General features: G+C 38.0%; 2 protein-coding genes across 4 annotated transcripts in view; one reads left to right on the top strand and one right to left on the bottom strand.

Annotated features, from left to right (window-relative positions):
• Positions 1 to 204: 204 nt before the first annotated feature.
• Positions 205 to 9,483, bottom strand: LOC145980782 (dual specificity protein phosphatase 3). Of its 3 annotated transcripts, none has more exons than XM_083113861.1 (4): positions 9,223 to 9,483; positions 5,089 to 5,264; positions 2,610 to 2,833; positions 205 to 766 (listed from the first exon to the last, which is right to left on the bottom strand). In XM_083113861.1, exons 2-4 carry the CDS (start codon positions 5,256 to 5,258, stop codon positions 561 to 563), a joined length of 600 nt encoding a protein of 199 aa, XP_082969987.1. In that variant the 5' UTR covers positions 5,259 to 5,264; positions 9,223 to 9,483; the 3' UTR covers positions 205 to 560. The 3 variants fall into 3 exon arrangements, with proteins under 3 accessions (XP_082969987.1, XP_082969986.1, XP_082969988.1); XM_083113860.1 differs by having other exon boundaries at positions 5,089 to 5,269; positions 9,223 to 9,477; XM_083113862.1 differs by lacking the exon at positions 9,223 to 9,483 and adding an exon at positions 9,047 to 9,156 and having other exon boundaries at positions 5,089 to 5,269.
• Positions 9,484 to 11,425: 1,942 nt separating this feature from the next.
• The window catches only part of LOC145981040 (leukocyte elastase inhibitor-like), a 33,025-nt gene continuing 29,956 nt past the window's right edge, over positions 11,426 to 14,494 (top strand). Inside the window, exon 1 of the mRNA XM_083114135.1 lies at positions 11,426 to 11,559. Within this exon, the coding sequence (XP_082970261.1) occupies positions 11,526 to 11,559 (34 nt within the window). The 5' untranslated portion in view covers positions 11,426 to 11,525. The remainder of the gene's footprint in view (positions 11,560 to 14,494) is intronic.

Below are 14,494 nucleotides of genomic sequence, written 5' to 3'. Positions count from 1 at the left end.
TAAATGTACATGTGACAGAGTAAACATACCAAACGAATGTACAAAATGAATTGCACAGTTACATTCAGATGAAAATTTACGGTAATCCAATCCATAGAATTGGTAAAGATCACTCCTAATTTTATTTTTATAATTACCTATTCCATAATTAAGACTACACTTCATCACAATATCAACTTGTACCAGTATGAGACAAATGTCTAATCTTGATATTATTATAACCGATACAGTTCTTGTTTGAGGCTACAACTCAAGCCATAAAGGCAACTACTTGGCTTTATATTTAAATTACTACAAAAATGAAATTAAGGCCTTCCAGGTGGTATAAAGTTGCACACGAGTCTCAGGTACAATTGACATAGAAAATTTTATTGGAAATATATTACCTGATCTAAGTGGGAAAATATCTTTCACACATACAAAAGGGAATTATAAACTCATCATACCCAATTTTGCATTGATTTCGAATCACTCACTAGATAATGTGTTCTGCAATTTTCAATAAGTGTTAAGTTACAAGTTTTTTCTTATATTAACAAGTATGTAAAGAATTTACTCCATTATAATTTGGCACTTCTTTCCTGCTTCAGCTTGTTATCCAGGTCAACCAACTGTCTTAGGAAACCATCATTTGGTCGAACGTCTCGGTGCTCCTTAACAGTCTTCAGGGCTTCTGTTGCAGACAGTCGTTCCTTTATCATCAGGTACGCAAGGACACATGTGCTAGAACGTGACATCCCCATTAGGCAATTCACAAATACTTTACCTGAAAAATCAAATTGGAAAACAAATTAATATTGCAATTTAAACATTCCACAAAAAAACTTACATTTCTATTATAAAATACAACTGACACTGCTCATTGTGCAACTACTGTAAGATGGGTCATAGGCATAGTCCACCCTTCGCTATGCAATCATATTGTGAATGAACTATAACTTTATTATTGAATAAACAAAAAATCAAGATTTCGGTAAAAAAAAATGACGACAACACATTTCAGGTTCAAAAGCAGTATATAAAAATTGCATTTTGGTGTTAAAATAGTGAATATAATTCCAAATTTGATATTAAAACTATACTTATTACATAAACTAAATATTTCCCTTCTAATAGTGCATTTACATTAGAGTACTAATTTTATTCTTGTGTAAAGGAGTCCACATTTGCTTCTCAAATATTTACAGCAAAATTACTCGATTTTCTGTGATTTGCATAATTCAGACTTCAGAAATTGTTGAGTCAGTAAATAATGTCTAAATTTCGTGTTTAAGAGTTTATTTCACATTTTGCAGTTCATTTCACATAATTATGTCACAAAACATGTTAGGAAAACATGCCTTACACTTTGCAGACACACGAAAAATTAAATCGCAAAGTGTTTTCCCATGTGTTTCTGCCATGCATGTGTCTTCTTTGTAGTCACAGCTTGACTACAAAAAAAGTGTGGGATCACTTCGGCAAGTTGGAGGGAAATAGGGAGAGAGGGCAGGAATATGAAAACAACAAGGTCAACTTGTATGACTATTGGCAGCCTGGGAGGATAGACCAAAATTATTGTTCTTTTTAAGTAATTTTTTTCCGGTTTTCAATTATTGTTCTTTTTGAATATTTTTTTTCAGGCTTTTCTAATAAATACTGGGCCAGTGGACACAGTGGCATGCCCAGGATTTACTGGGCAAAAGGGAAGATTATGAACTGCAACAACCAGGCCTTGTGCAAGCCACTGTGGCCACATGATGCTGAAGGTGAATCTTTCTTGGTGATTCAACGCATCAAGAAATTAGCATCCATAAGGTTGATGTAACAACAAATTTTCAGGATGCTTCTCAGCAAATACTTTTTCACCGAAAAAAACAATTTCTTATAAAACTGGCTATAAAGAATACTAGCACTATTGTCGGATTAAAACTTATTGATACTCGAGGTTGGATGTACGTGGAACATGGCAACACTGCACACACTGACAGTGACAACCCACTGTTTCCATGCTTCAAAGGACATCCCTGTGTCCGGTGTCGCCATGTTCCACATACATCTTCACTCCGTTCAATAAAAATCTGCATAAAATTGGTTTCGCAATGTGAATTATAAATGATAATGGATTTTAAAAAGAGTTTCAAAGCAAGAACAATACTGTATGTGTAGGACAATCCAATACTAAGAAAAAGTTGTTTCACAAACTTGATAACAGTCTTTTGACAAATTTTAAAAATCTGAGAATTAAGAATTGTGTTCAAAACCATTCTGCCTGCACCAAATTAAAACTTCATCATGATCGGAACACTCGTTTTTTTATGTATAGAGTTTCAAAGGGAGCGATAGTTTGCAAAACTCGAAAAAAACTCTACGACAATAAAAAATAGAGGGATTACACGAAATTAAATAAGCTAAATTGTGATTTAACTCATTTTTCTGTAGGTCTACTGGTTAATTTTTAATAATTGGAGTCAAAATTCCAGTATCCATAATTTTTACTCAGAGAGTAAGTGAATTATATTGATAATTCGAGTATGTCATAAATTTGTATGTATACCGATAAAAAAAAAAAACACGCAAAGGCATTAGTCAGTTTATGCCCTGATGACCCCATAAAAACATGAACTTACCACCACTCTGTATGCCATCATGCATAAAGTCAGCTGCTGTGTTAAAATGTTCCGCAATATTTGTCATGGGTAAATCAAGCAACTGCAATCCCAAGTATTTTATTCCAACATCTTTGTAGAAGCCTTCATCTGTGTCCACCATTCCAAATCTTTTACCTTCTGCAGTATTGAGCACATGCGTTATCTCAAGCTTCTTCAAATAGTCTTTGTTCTTAACAGACCCCCTGGAAAAAGACATGTGCATGTAGTAGGGTACAATGTTTCTTGTGCAAATATAAGAAATTACTCAATATTAACTTATTCAACAACACAGGCTAAAAAAAAATATTACTAAATATTGTTCAAAAACTGCACAAGTCGTTACATTGAGGGTAAAATTGGATAGCATTTGAAATACAACAAATCATATTCATGTTGTTTTACATCTGAATATCATTCTTAAAATACACGTGAGAGATGACTAGTACAGCACATTTGGTTTAGCCTGCGCTTTGGCATGCACCAAGCAGGAAATGTTTGTCTGCATGTGACTCATAGGGGCATAAGTTACAATTCTAACAGACATGAAAATGGCAATGGCTATGTGCTCTTGTGTCAAAAAATTACTTACATTAGCAACTAATAATTCATAAACATGTGAACGATAACAACTTGCTTCAAGTTAAACAAGAGTAAAAGCGTGTTTCCGCGGCTACTGGTACATCAGTAAGCACTTTGAAACACATCTTAAAGGAAAATAATCACAACAAAATAACTGGGAACAGATTAGTAACACCTAACCACATACGCAGAAGAAAGAGATTTAAAAGTGGTGTGGACGAGTTTATCAAGTGTGATTTAGTTTAGTTTAGTTTATTTGCGTCCAAGGACTACAGGGGAGAGTTAACACATTAAGTTTACGGAAAAGAGTTCTACATGAATAAGTTTTCTTTACTCCAGCTATGATTCTTATAGCTCTTTTTTGAAGCATAAAAAGGACATTACCATAATACCGTATCTTAGTAGTATCATAGCACACACTACTTAATTTTGATTGTAGCATGTTTATGTGTTCTGCATAGCTAAGGTGTTCATCCAGAATGACACCCAGAAATTTTGAATTTTTTTTTAGGATCTAGTTGTGTATTCCCAGATATTAGATTGAGGCTTATTTGGTTTCTGGTTTGGATTGTAGAAAATGTAATGTAATTTGTTTTTTTGCTGTTGAGGAGTAATTATTATTTAAAAACCAGTCATCTAATTTGTTTAATACGTTTTTAGCCTTAGATTGTAGAGCATCTTTGGAAGTGTCTGTTACTATAATATTTGTATCATCGGCATATAATATTGCATTTGCCTCGGGTATAACATTTGGTAAATCATTTATGTACATAAGAAACAAAAGAGGGCCAAGAAAACTTCCCTGAGGCACCCCACATGTTACACTTTTCATGGTGGAGTGTTGATGTGTTACATATCCTTTTGCTGTGGTGTGAGCGATTTCTACAATTTGCTTTCTATTGGTAAGGTAAGATTGAAACCACTTTTGTGGTAGTCCACGAATACCAAGTTTTTGAAGTTTCCACAGCAATATCTCGTGATTTACAGAATTAATGTTCAACGCAAGACCACTGTCAGTTTCTTTCTTCATAAATTTATGCACATTAAGAATAATTTCTGTACTCTGGGTATCATATTGCTTCCTCCAATCATCAATCCAGTTTTCACCTCAGCTTACATGTCACGTCCGTTGAATAAAAACACCCTAAATGACACAGGTTAACAACCACCTTCCTCCTGGTTAATACGATCTGCCCATGCGAGAGGAAGAGGAGGGGGTTAATCAACAGGGGTTCCAATGACACAAAGAATCCTGTCATTCTTTTCTTTGAACTATCACCTTCTCCAAATGTCACGTTTGCTTGTTTGCATGGGTTCCATTAACAGTGAATGTTGAACTTTTCTATTTTCTATATAGGTAATGGATAAAGTGGTTGGCAACTCTGATCTCTCTGTAAAACTCGCATCAACACACTGAGTGACAGGCTTCTGCACAGCTGAAAGCCAAAGATCAGGCTAAACCAAATGCTCTGTAGCCTCATAAATAGAGAGAAATCATAAATTAATTTATCGCAATTTTTTATTATTATTATTGTTATTGGCTAATGACACCATCCTCCTTAGAGCTTACAGTAAGTTCCAACCAGAATGGTGGGCAAGAAAATTAATAGAACAACAACAAAAACGAAGTTTGCCGAAAAAGTGAGTACATAATTTTTCTGTATTGATTCACTACCGCATCTCTCATTTCACGAAATTTGAAGTAGCCTTGTACTTACACATATTATTAATCAGAACTTTCTGTTTCTCTGGTCACTGAATTTCTTTCATCTGCTGAATGTTAAATAAGTTTAGCCCAGAGAAAGAGAGAAAACAAACATTTGTGAGATGGCTGACTGACTACATGGACAATTTGTAAAAAAATTAAGTTCATACTTACACATCTCCTATATATATGTTTGGATACACCATATCACAATCCATTCCTGCAATAAATCTGCTTTCACCATCAAAACCATCTTCATAACCAGGAAGTGGGCGTGAATTTGTCTTTGTTGTATAGAGTATATTAAGAAGTTCTTTCACAGTTGTTTCACCACTTGCTGTCATTTTCTTCTGTTCTACATCAAAATAAGAAATTGTAAACACTTAGTCTTTCATGTAAGTTAACAATAGACCACGTTACAATTGGTGTAGTGTAAGCCTAGATATTTGAACAAGTTGAAACAATACAAAACGAAACCTTAATCAGAAATTTGTAATGAAAAAATAAAAGAAAGTGTCCAGGACAAATCAATCAATAAATAAACAACTCAGGCAGAACGCCAAATGTACATCAGGCTTTGTTGACACCCTTTAACCTCTTGTTAAAAGACGGCCCTCCTCATGTCCATGATACAAACCTTTTCCTGGATAATATTAATGGCTTATCACCATTCAATCTGAGACTATCATTGCCTACATTGACATGACCTCTCTGTACATAAGAGTGTAAGGGAGTGACCCTTTCTGAAGACCATAGGCGTAGCTAGAACTTTATATTTGGGTGTGCACAAAGAAAAAAATTAGGTCTTGTACCTTTTTAATAGCATATTTTGCAACACAATCACTTGGCTCTTTAACTGCACTGATATTTGTAAAGGAATATAAATTCACTAAATGACAGTGTTGAAAATTTCTAAATATATGTAGTAGAAAAAATCAAATTGCATAGAAATTACACACACAAAATGTTCATAAATGTTACAAACAAATACATCAAAATACACGTCATCTACAACAAGAGACGTCTCTCCAAAGGTTCAATGTTCTTGCTTTTTCCTGTTCCACAAATAGCAAGAGCAAGACTTCCAATCTATCCTGCTCTTAATTTAGTTTTAACTTGGGTAAGCTTGGAGAAAGCTCTCTCACACGTGCAGCTTGTGACAGGTATAGAAGAATGGCGCTGCAGTACAGAGTAGAATGCAGTAAATATCTTCCTTCTCCAATGACATCAAAAAATCGAAAAACTACAGACACTCGTTTCATCAGCGATAAGGCACACGTTTGTACCAAGTAATGACATTTTCAACTTCTTACAAACTGCCGCTTATTTTCTCTCTTATTGAATTATCTTTATTGAAATGTCTTTAATTCTCAGTCCATTAGGGTGTCCTAGGCACACCTGGCACACCCCGTAGCTACGCCTATGCTGAAGACATGCAAATGTCAACATCCCTCACACCCAGAACCTTCAGGACATGAAACTGATACATTACCACCAGGATATTTGACAGTCGGACAATATCTTCATCTCCAGAGGCACTCTTGGAAAGCTTTGAAACTACGAAGCACTTTTTCTCAAAAATGGGTGGCTAGTGCTCCTTGGCATATCAATACCTAACCCTACCACTACACAAAGTAATATTCGGTAAATATGGGATATCGCCCGAACGGATTTCTTCAAATTTACAGGAGAAACTACTTACTGAAATCAGTTTCTGTAGCATTGTCGAAGTTCTTCGAGGTATTTTCTTTTGCGGAAACTGAAAATTTCACCATAGAATGCTGCAGAACAAGAAATAATCACTTTTTATGTAAGGAACTTGCATTTTCTGTAAAGCGACAATATTATGCCGTTGTTTCCATTATGGACCTGCAGATGACGACGTCGAAAGTCACACGGTCTCGCCCATGTTTCCAAAAGTGTCTTTTTTTACGAGAATTTTTTTCTTTTAACTATGCTTACCTAACCTAACCTTGCCGGAAATGGTCCGTGGGGCTATCGTGAATGTTTTTTTGGGGCTATCCGTCAATGGTTTGTGATGACATAATGAACACGAAAATAGGTTGAAACACTACATACCCACTCCAAATCGACAAAGCACGATGCGCGATGATCTATGATGAGTGCACGCCATATTGTCTGTTATCCAAGTGAAACAAGGAAGACAAATAATGACTCGTAATATGAAAAGTTGACACTATTTTATGGTAAAAGGCATAACTTCACCTTAAAGCATCTTCTGCAATGCAGAATAGGTAAGTATCAATGCTAAAATAAGCGAAATAAACGAGTGAAAGGTGTTCGGGTGATATCGCATAATTACCAATATTTCAAACTCAATTTCTCAAGCCATAGCCTCTCCTTGTCAGTATTGCACATTGTAAAAAATGGAGCAAACTATTTGGGGCAAAAAAGTCTTTGATTTTAAAACATTCACTTATGATTGAATTGTGTACACACGGTAAGTGAAACCTGTATCTCTTGCAAACAAATTTTCTATGACAATACATGCTTGTAAGCAGTGGCGTGCCCAGGATTTTCGAACGGAGGGGTTTAGGTATACATTTTTTAGTAGTCAGCCCTCATTTTGCTATCTTTTCCTGCGTTTGATGTTCCTCTTTCAGGAATACTGGGCTAAAGGGGGGGTTGGGCACACCACTGCTTGGAAGTGTAAGGTGCATATACCACTAAAAAGACCATAAATCTAGCCCTTGTGAAACAATTTTGGTGTGGATAAATTACTGGTACCGCGGGCAATCGAGAATTTCGACGAATACTCCACGGAGGTAACAGTAGGATAAGCCGGAGACGGATTTCTTAAAATTTACAGGAGAAAAGATGAGAAAGTACTTACGGAATTGTGTTCTTGAGGACTTTCTGAAGCCGGAGATATTGTTTTTTGGAATCGTGCTACGTATTTTGCCTGTAAATAAGGTATTTTTCGTCAATCATGCATCTCCGTTGTGCGATAGCTCGTGCCGCCATTACCGTTGACTACATGAATCAAATGTTCCGTGCGTTCGGTTATGTAACCCCCTCACAGTGTAGCAAAAAAGCGGTAGTTTTACAAGATGACGTGTGAGCGGGGTTTTTCTTCCAATTTAAGGTAACACTCTAGTTTACGTCCTTTTCCTAAGGAATACGTGTCATATATCGTTGGAAAGCTTATTTTATAAGGAATTGAGCAACGTAAATCCGAAAGGTAGGAAAAATTTCCTGAAAGAGTAAATCGAGAAAAACCGATGTTGTCCGGATATGCGTGATTGAACATACTAAGGAATTGTTTAGATAATGAAGCACATATTTAGGGGTGAAATGAGTGCTAATGGAACCTAACCTAACCTCGTAGGCATACCTCGACCCCGTGAATGGATAGTGGGGCTATCGTGAAAAGAAAGTGTAAAAAGAAAAAGGTACTTACCCGAAGAGATGCTGGGTGTTGCACCACCATCGCGCACCGCGAGTGCAAAGAAGCAATCACCATGCAGATAAGGACGTAAAGTAGAGTTTAGCCTCGATTTTCGCTTAAAAACCTTTTGTGAATAGTTTGTGCGGCATTTATCGGCGCAGCGTGAACGCAAAGAAGCAATCACCATGAAGATAAGGACGTAAAGTAGAGTTTAGCCTCAATTTTCGCTTAAAAACCTTTTGTGAATAAATGTGCGGCATTTATCGGCGCACCGCGAATGCAAAGAAGCATTCACCATGCAGATAAGGACGTAAAGTACAGTTTAGCCTCAATTTTCGCTTAAAAACCTTTTGTGAATAGTTTGTGCGGCATTTATCGGTTCATAAGTTTGGAAACACTGCACATCTGCTGACAATAGACAACGTGAGTCAAGATTTGCCCGCCGATCAATAAATGATTATAATGTTAAAAGTAACGTGTTTTTCATGGAAAAAAAGTTATGGCCAGCTTGAAAAATCTTCCGCTATGCATATGAGGTAAGTAGCAATGATTTTTATTTGAAAACAACCGAGTTTAATGTGTCTCCGGCTTATCCTACTGTTACCCTCCGGGGATAATAAAATTCAACGTTTTCAAAAAAACTCCTCGAACATACCTCTACGCCACCAACTATTTTACCTTGTGGTTACGGCTAATTAATGACCATTTTGAGGTCAAATTTACCTTTAGATCATAAAAAATTGTCTTTTATCCCCCGAATTAAAACCATCGTAACTCAATAGTGGTACCCTGAATAGCAGTACATAAGAGTATACCACCTTCACGCAATAGGAGTACTTGGGATAAGTTAAATTTATAGCACTAATGACACTTTGACAGTCGAATTTATATGCACTCACATTCTGCTGTTCCTAAAACATGAAACCGTCATTAGCTCGTTTCAAGTCCAATTTCAAATCACCACAGGAATCACAATAAAAGTAAACAAACAGGGCTTTAACGATTAATATCGAATATTACGGTAGTGTAAGAACCGGCGAGAAACGCAATTGGTCACATCAGGGGGTCTCCTTTATGGAACAACTCCAGAACAACTTCGTGTTCTGACGTCAAACGCGGAATACAAACGTTGTTGTTATGTTAAGTCTGTTAGGTTTGGTTCTCTTAGCATAAATACATTTTAAATGTATTATTTATTCTAATAAGAACTAAACTTAACAAAACTAATCTAACAACTTAGGCCTTTAGCCTACGATTGTACTTATTATGACGTCAGAACGCAACGCTGTTCTGGCGTTGTGCGATACGAGAGAACATCAGTTGCTACTATCAGTGTTGCCAAGCACGGTTGGTTGAAAAAAGCTACATTACACTTTAAATGTATAAACTATAGTAGCACAGTATATGAATATGAATTGAATATGACAATAACTTTCTCTCTTAGCATAATGGGTGAGCGGTCCCTCACTGCTTTAAACTCTCCCGATGTCCCGAAGTTTATCTCCATTCGCATTGTTTCGATGAAACAAAGCTGACAGCTGTTGATAACAAAATAAAAGATTAACAACACCCTTTTGTTCTCACGACAATAAAAAATAGAAGACATACACAAAATTGAATTGTGATTTAACTAATTTTTCTGTAGGTCTACTGGTTAATTTTTAATAATTGGAGTCCAAACTCCAGTATCCATAATTTTTAATCAAACGGTAAGTGAACTGTTTTGATATTCGCGTATGTCATAACTTTGCATGTAGATAAAAATAATAATAAAAAAAAACATGCAAAGAGATTAGTAAGATTTTTCTTCATGAATCAGAAGAGCTCCTTGGAATATTTCGTAATTTTAAGTTAAGGAAGTCTGTAAAGGGCCAGATTTGGCTTCAAAAGTGCTAGGTTGGTAACAGTGCCTCCGATGTAGTTACCTTCTATTTTCAGAATAATCTAATTGGGGAAAGCAAGGAAGATTGAGTTAATATTTATAGAATTTAGAAGCTGAAAGCCTAACATCAGCGCCACTCATCACTGGCGAAGGAAAATTGGTAGCGAAAGGACAATCTGGGATCACGAAGCAAGGGCGTCTGCAGAGAGGGGCCAGGGATACACTTGCCCTCCCTGAGATGTTTTTTTTAGTTGGTATTTTAAGTCAACTTTATGCACAATAAGGCTAATCGGGGCTGGACCTAGAGTTTAAAGTGTGATCGGAACCACTATGTGCGTCCACGGTGAATCGAACCCGGGACCCATTGATTACATGGCGACGACGCTACAACTGCGCCATCGGGGAGGCCCCTTGAGATATCAGGGAAATCTTCACATGATTCGAGAGATAATATTGTGGCATAAAGACATGGATGAGGGGTTCCATGAAAGACAAGAAAATCAAGTGGTCTCTGATATCTGTGAAAAAGTACAAAAGGACCAATAACTTTTAATCAAAAAAGTGATATGGGTGTATATGGAAATGAAGCAAGGCGAATCCAGTTTCCATTTAAAGAGTGACAACAAAAACCTAAGCCCCGCGACAGGTTAAGTTTGCAGCAACTTTTCGCATATGTAGACGCAAACGTGCGCGCAGAATATAGTTCCGCTGCAATACTGCCAATTATCTCACTGTCTGTGATATGAACAGCTCGGAGCTTGAGGCAAAACTGGCAGGTGAAATGCTGATCGCCATTCTTGCGTGGATTAATACATAGAACCTGCTGCAAACTTAACCTGTCGCGGGGCTTAGATACTACTTTTAATTCAATTTCAATTTTATTAAATAATGAAAATAGTAAAATGTCTTCATGACTGAAGAGCAAGGACGAGGATCCTTTGTCCAATTTGAGAAAAAGCTTGGGGAATGCCTATGCAAATTATACCAGTGGGGGATGCTTTATGATAATTTTCTTAACTGGGAGATAGCAACCCCCCCCCCCCCACTTCGAACATTGATGCTCCCGTGAGGAAAAATCCTGTGGGTGCCATTGTTCTCTATGGTAGAATAAATCGGCATCTGGCCATGGTTCTCCTAATCATGAATGAGATTGTAAAATGAAAAGCGCGGTCGATCGGTACGAGCGAGAAATAAATTTCCTGTTCAAGGTCAAAGACTTGACGCGCCAGCAGTGCAAGACATTACGCAGTGTTTATTCCTGTTACTTGTAGGCATTAATCGTGGGAGACGGAAAGAAGTGAGTGCCTTGTTCACCGATGAATGTGCCAAGCTTCCAGCATGAGGATCATTACACGTAAGAATCACGCTTCACTCTCTGTCACTTGATAAGTGAAAGAAATTATTTTAGACTTGTAGATGCAGCTCACGATAATGCCTGGTATGTTCCTTGTAGAGACATACTGGAGAAACTTGCGTGAGTTTAGCACGTTTTCATGATTAAATTGTTGTTTATTGCGTGAACACAGGGGCGGAGGCCAACCGGACTCTGACGAAAGGGGCTCTAAATGTGGACAGTAAAAATGCACGTATCGTATGGTGTATTGCTATGTACAGTGAGGGGTATGAGCAGACGAAGATCTCTCAGGCGAGGGTGACAGAGAGAGATCCAACCAGAGCAGGTGCGAGGCCGAGAGTACGGCCGGTGGGGCAAAGTGCCAAAGAGAGTACTGAAGGGGGAAGTTGAAAATTTGAAAATATTGTGAAAATATTGACGCAATACGAAGTGAATATTATTGTTAGTTTTCATAGAAATAGATCTAACAGTTTTCTTCCTTATATTACAATCGTTTCTGTGAGACTCAAGGGTCGATTTTGCAGCACCGATTATAGTTATGCGGTTGCATTGCAAATTCCGCTCTCTTCAACACTACAGGCGGGCACGTTTTAAGAACTGAAATAAAGGCCACTTTTTGTGAACGAAAATTCTCGGATTTGGGGTGCTTTGATGCGTTTGAAGTTCAACGGTACTGTAATCCATTCTGTTATAAGGTAGGCGAGCCAAAGGTAGCCCGTCTTCTCCCCCTTTGCGGGCATCCTTGGTGAGTGAGGCTATCTTCAATAGGTGCTATCAAACATTTACGGAATGATTTTATGACTGTTACATCGTCACCATTTTTTTGTTTGTCCGTGGCGCGATAGCCCTTGACGGGCCTTGACCTATCTCCCGACTGCCAGTCTCCCTCCACAATCCTACCTGGAGGTGTGGAGTTCTTCAACCGGTAATGCGGTGACGTGGGATCAGCACGTCGAACTCCCATTCGTTATAGGAGATTCATCATAGCACATTGGCGCAACCACAGGGGGGCATTGCCCACCCCAACCTTGGACGGAAATGAGTTCTAGGGGGCAAACATTGACCGCCAAGTGTACCTCCAGGGGGCAATTACCGCCCACAACTTCAAATTTTATGCAAATAAAAATACTTTTCGTAAAATTTTATTCCTCGCTTCGCTCGCAATACCTGCTTCCTTAGTCTTAACAAGTTCAGAACCGTAGCAAGGTGCAGCGGGAGTCGGGCCTGGGCGCCAAACGATCTACATCAAAATTAGTTGTAAAATTGATTGATTTGTTTTAAGTCATTTTACGCACAGAAAGGCTAATCGGGACTGGACCTACAGTTTAGAGTGGGATCCGAACCACTGTGCCATGTGCCTCTACCGGGTATAGAACCTGGGACCCCTTGATTACAAGGCAACGATTAAACCATCGGGGAGGCACAAAAATTGTAACAGAGAGAATGCATTGGCGTCCCGTGGAATTATTTTCATCCTATTAAATCAATATTGATTTCAGCCTGAAAAAAAAATTGGATCAAAAAATTTTCTTCCTCGCTTTGGTCGCAATATTTCATTGTTCTCTGTAAGGGATTGTAAATTACCAGACAGAGAAATAAGACTTGTCTTCATTGATTTTGTTTTAAATGCATGAACAATTGTTTGGAGGAAAGGGAGAGACATTTGAGAGACAATTTATGTAATTTTTGCTGTTGGTTTATTGTGAGATGGATGAATTGGTTGTGTAACGTATTTAAATAATATATGTTGTATATAATATGTATTAAGGAAACTTTGAATACGTACACAATTTAGTGTCCACGTCGCTCCATGTTGCATATGTGTGAAACATATATCGTGCATGAAAGTTATACATGTTAATGTAAAAAAAAGAATTATATTTGGAATGCATTTATCAAGCATTTTCTTTCTTTCAAAAATAGTTTGTGTGCTTCTTTTCCATTATTAATGTGAAATTGAAAGTGTTGAAAAAATAATTCAAATCTTTAGCACCAACTTCTACTCTCTTTTTGCATAATGTACAAGGATACCGGTAATAACATCTTTGATACCACCACTACTACTATAGTGGAACCACAAGCAAAGAAACCTGTGCAGACCCGCGACTCCTGTGCACCGAACTCCCGCGAGGAGGGGAGGGGGAGAGTGGACCATGCTTCCTTATGGCCCGAGCTGAACGGAAAAACGGAAAGCTGCCCGGGGACTTTTCGTCCAAGTTTTTTTTCCTTGTCGTCGCTCTATATTACTACTACTACTACTACTACTGGCCTCTCCGACAGCGCAGTGGTAGCGTAGTCGCCTTGTAATCAAGGGATCCCGGGTTCGATACCCTGTGGAGGCACATAGTGGTTCGGATCCCACTTTAAACTGTAGGTCCAGTCCCAATTAGCCTTCCTGTGCATAAAGTGGACTTAAAACACTAACTACTACTACTACTACTACTACTAATAATAATAATAATAATGTTGGTCCCGGGTTCGAATCCCGGCTTGGGCATGGATGTTTGAGAGTGTCCATTCATCAATTTCATCATGTCATCACTAATCCCTAGGGGTGTGCAGGACAGAATTTTTTTGGTCGGGACGGGATCGCGACGGGAAATTTTTTAAATCCCGACATTCGAGACGGGAAAAATCCGCCTTTTCCCGACAAAGTCGGGAAATTTTCGGGACGGGAAATGTTCGAAATTTCCCGAAGCTCTGAAATTCTCGAATTCTACACGTCATTTTCAACTTAAGTGATTGTTTTTGCATTTCTGGAATAAAAACGAACAATATCCGATACGTTCCAGACACTTGCAATGCAGAAATCGTCTAGAATTAACAACTTTTTAAAATGGCCATTCGGTATTTCCCGACTGCTCGGGATCCCGAAAAGTCGGGAAGTCATTTCCCGAAATTTTTTCCCGATCCCGGTCCCGACTTTTCGAGATCC

Source organism: Lepisma saccharinum, chromosome 28 (genome assembly GCF_977018435.1).
Source record: "Lepisma saccharinum chromosome 28, izLepSacc3.1, whole genome shotgun sequence".
Classification (NCBI taxonomy): Eukaryota; Metazoa; Arthropoda; class Insecta; order Zygentoma; family Lepismatidae; genus Lepisma; species Lepisma saccharinum.
This window is presented reverse-complemented; position numbering and strand designations above follow the sequence as displayed.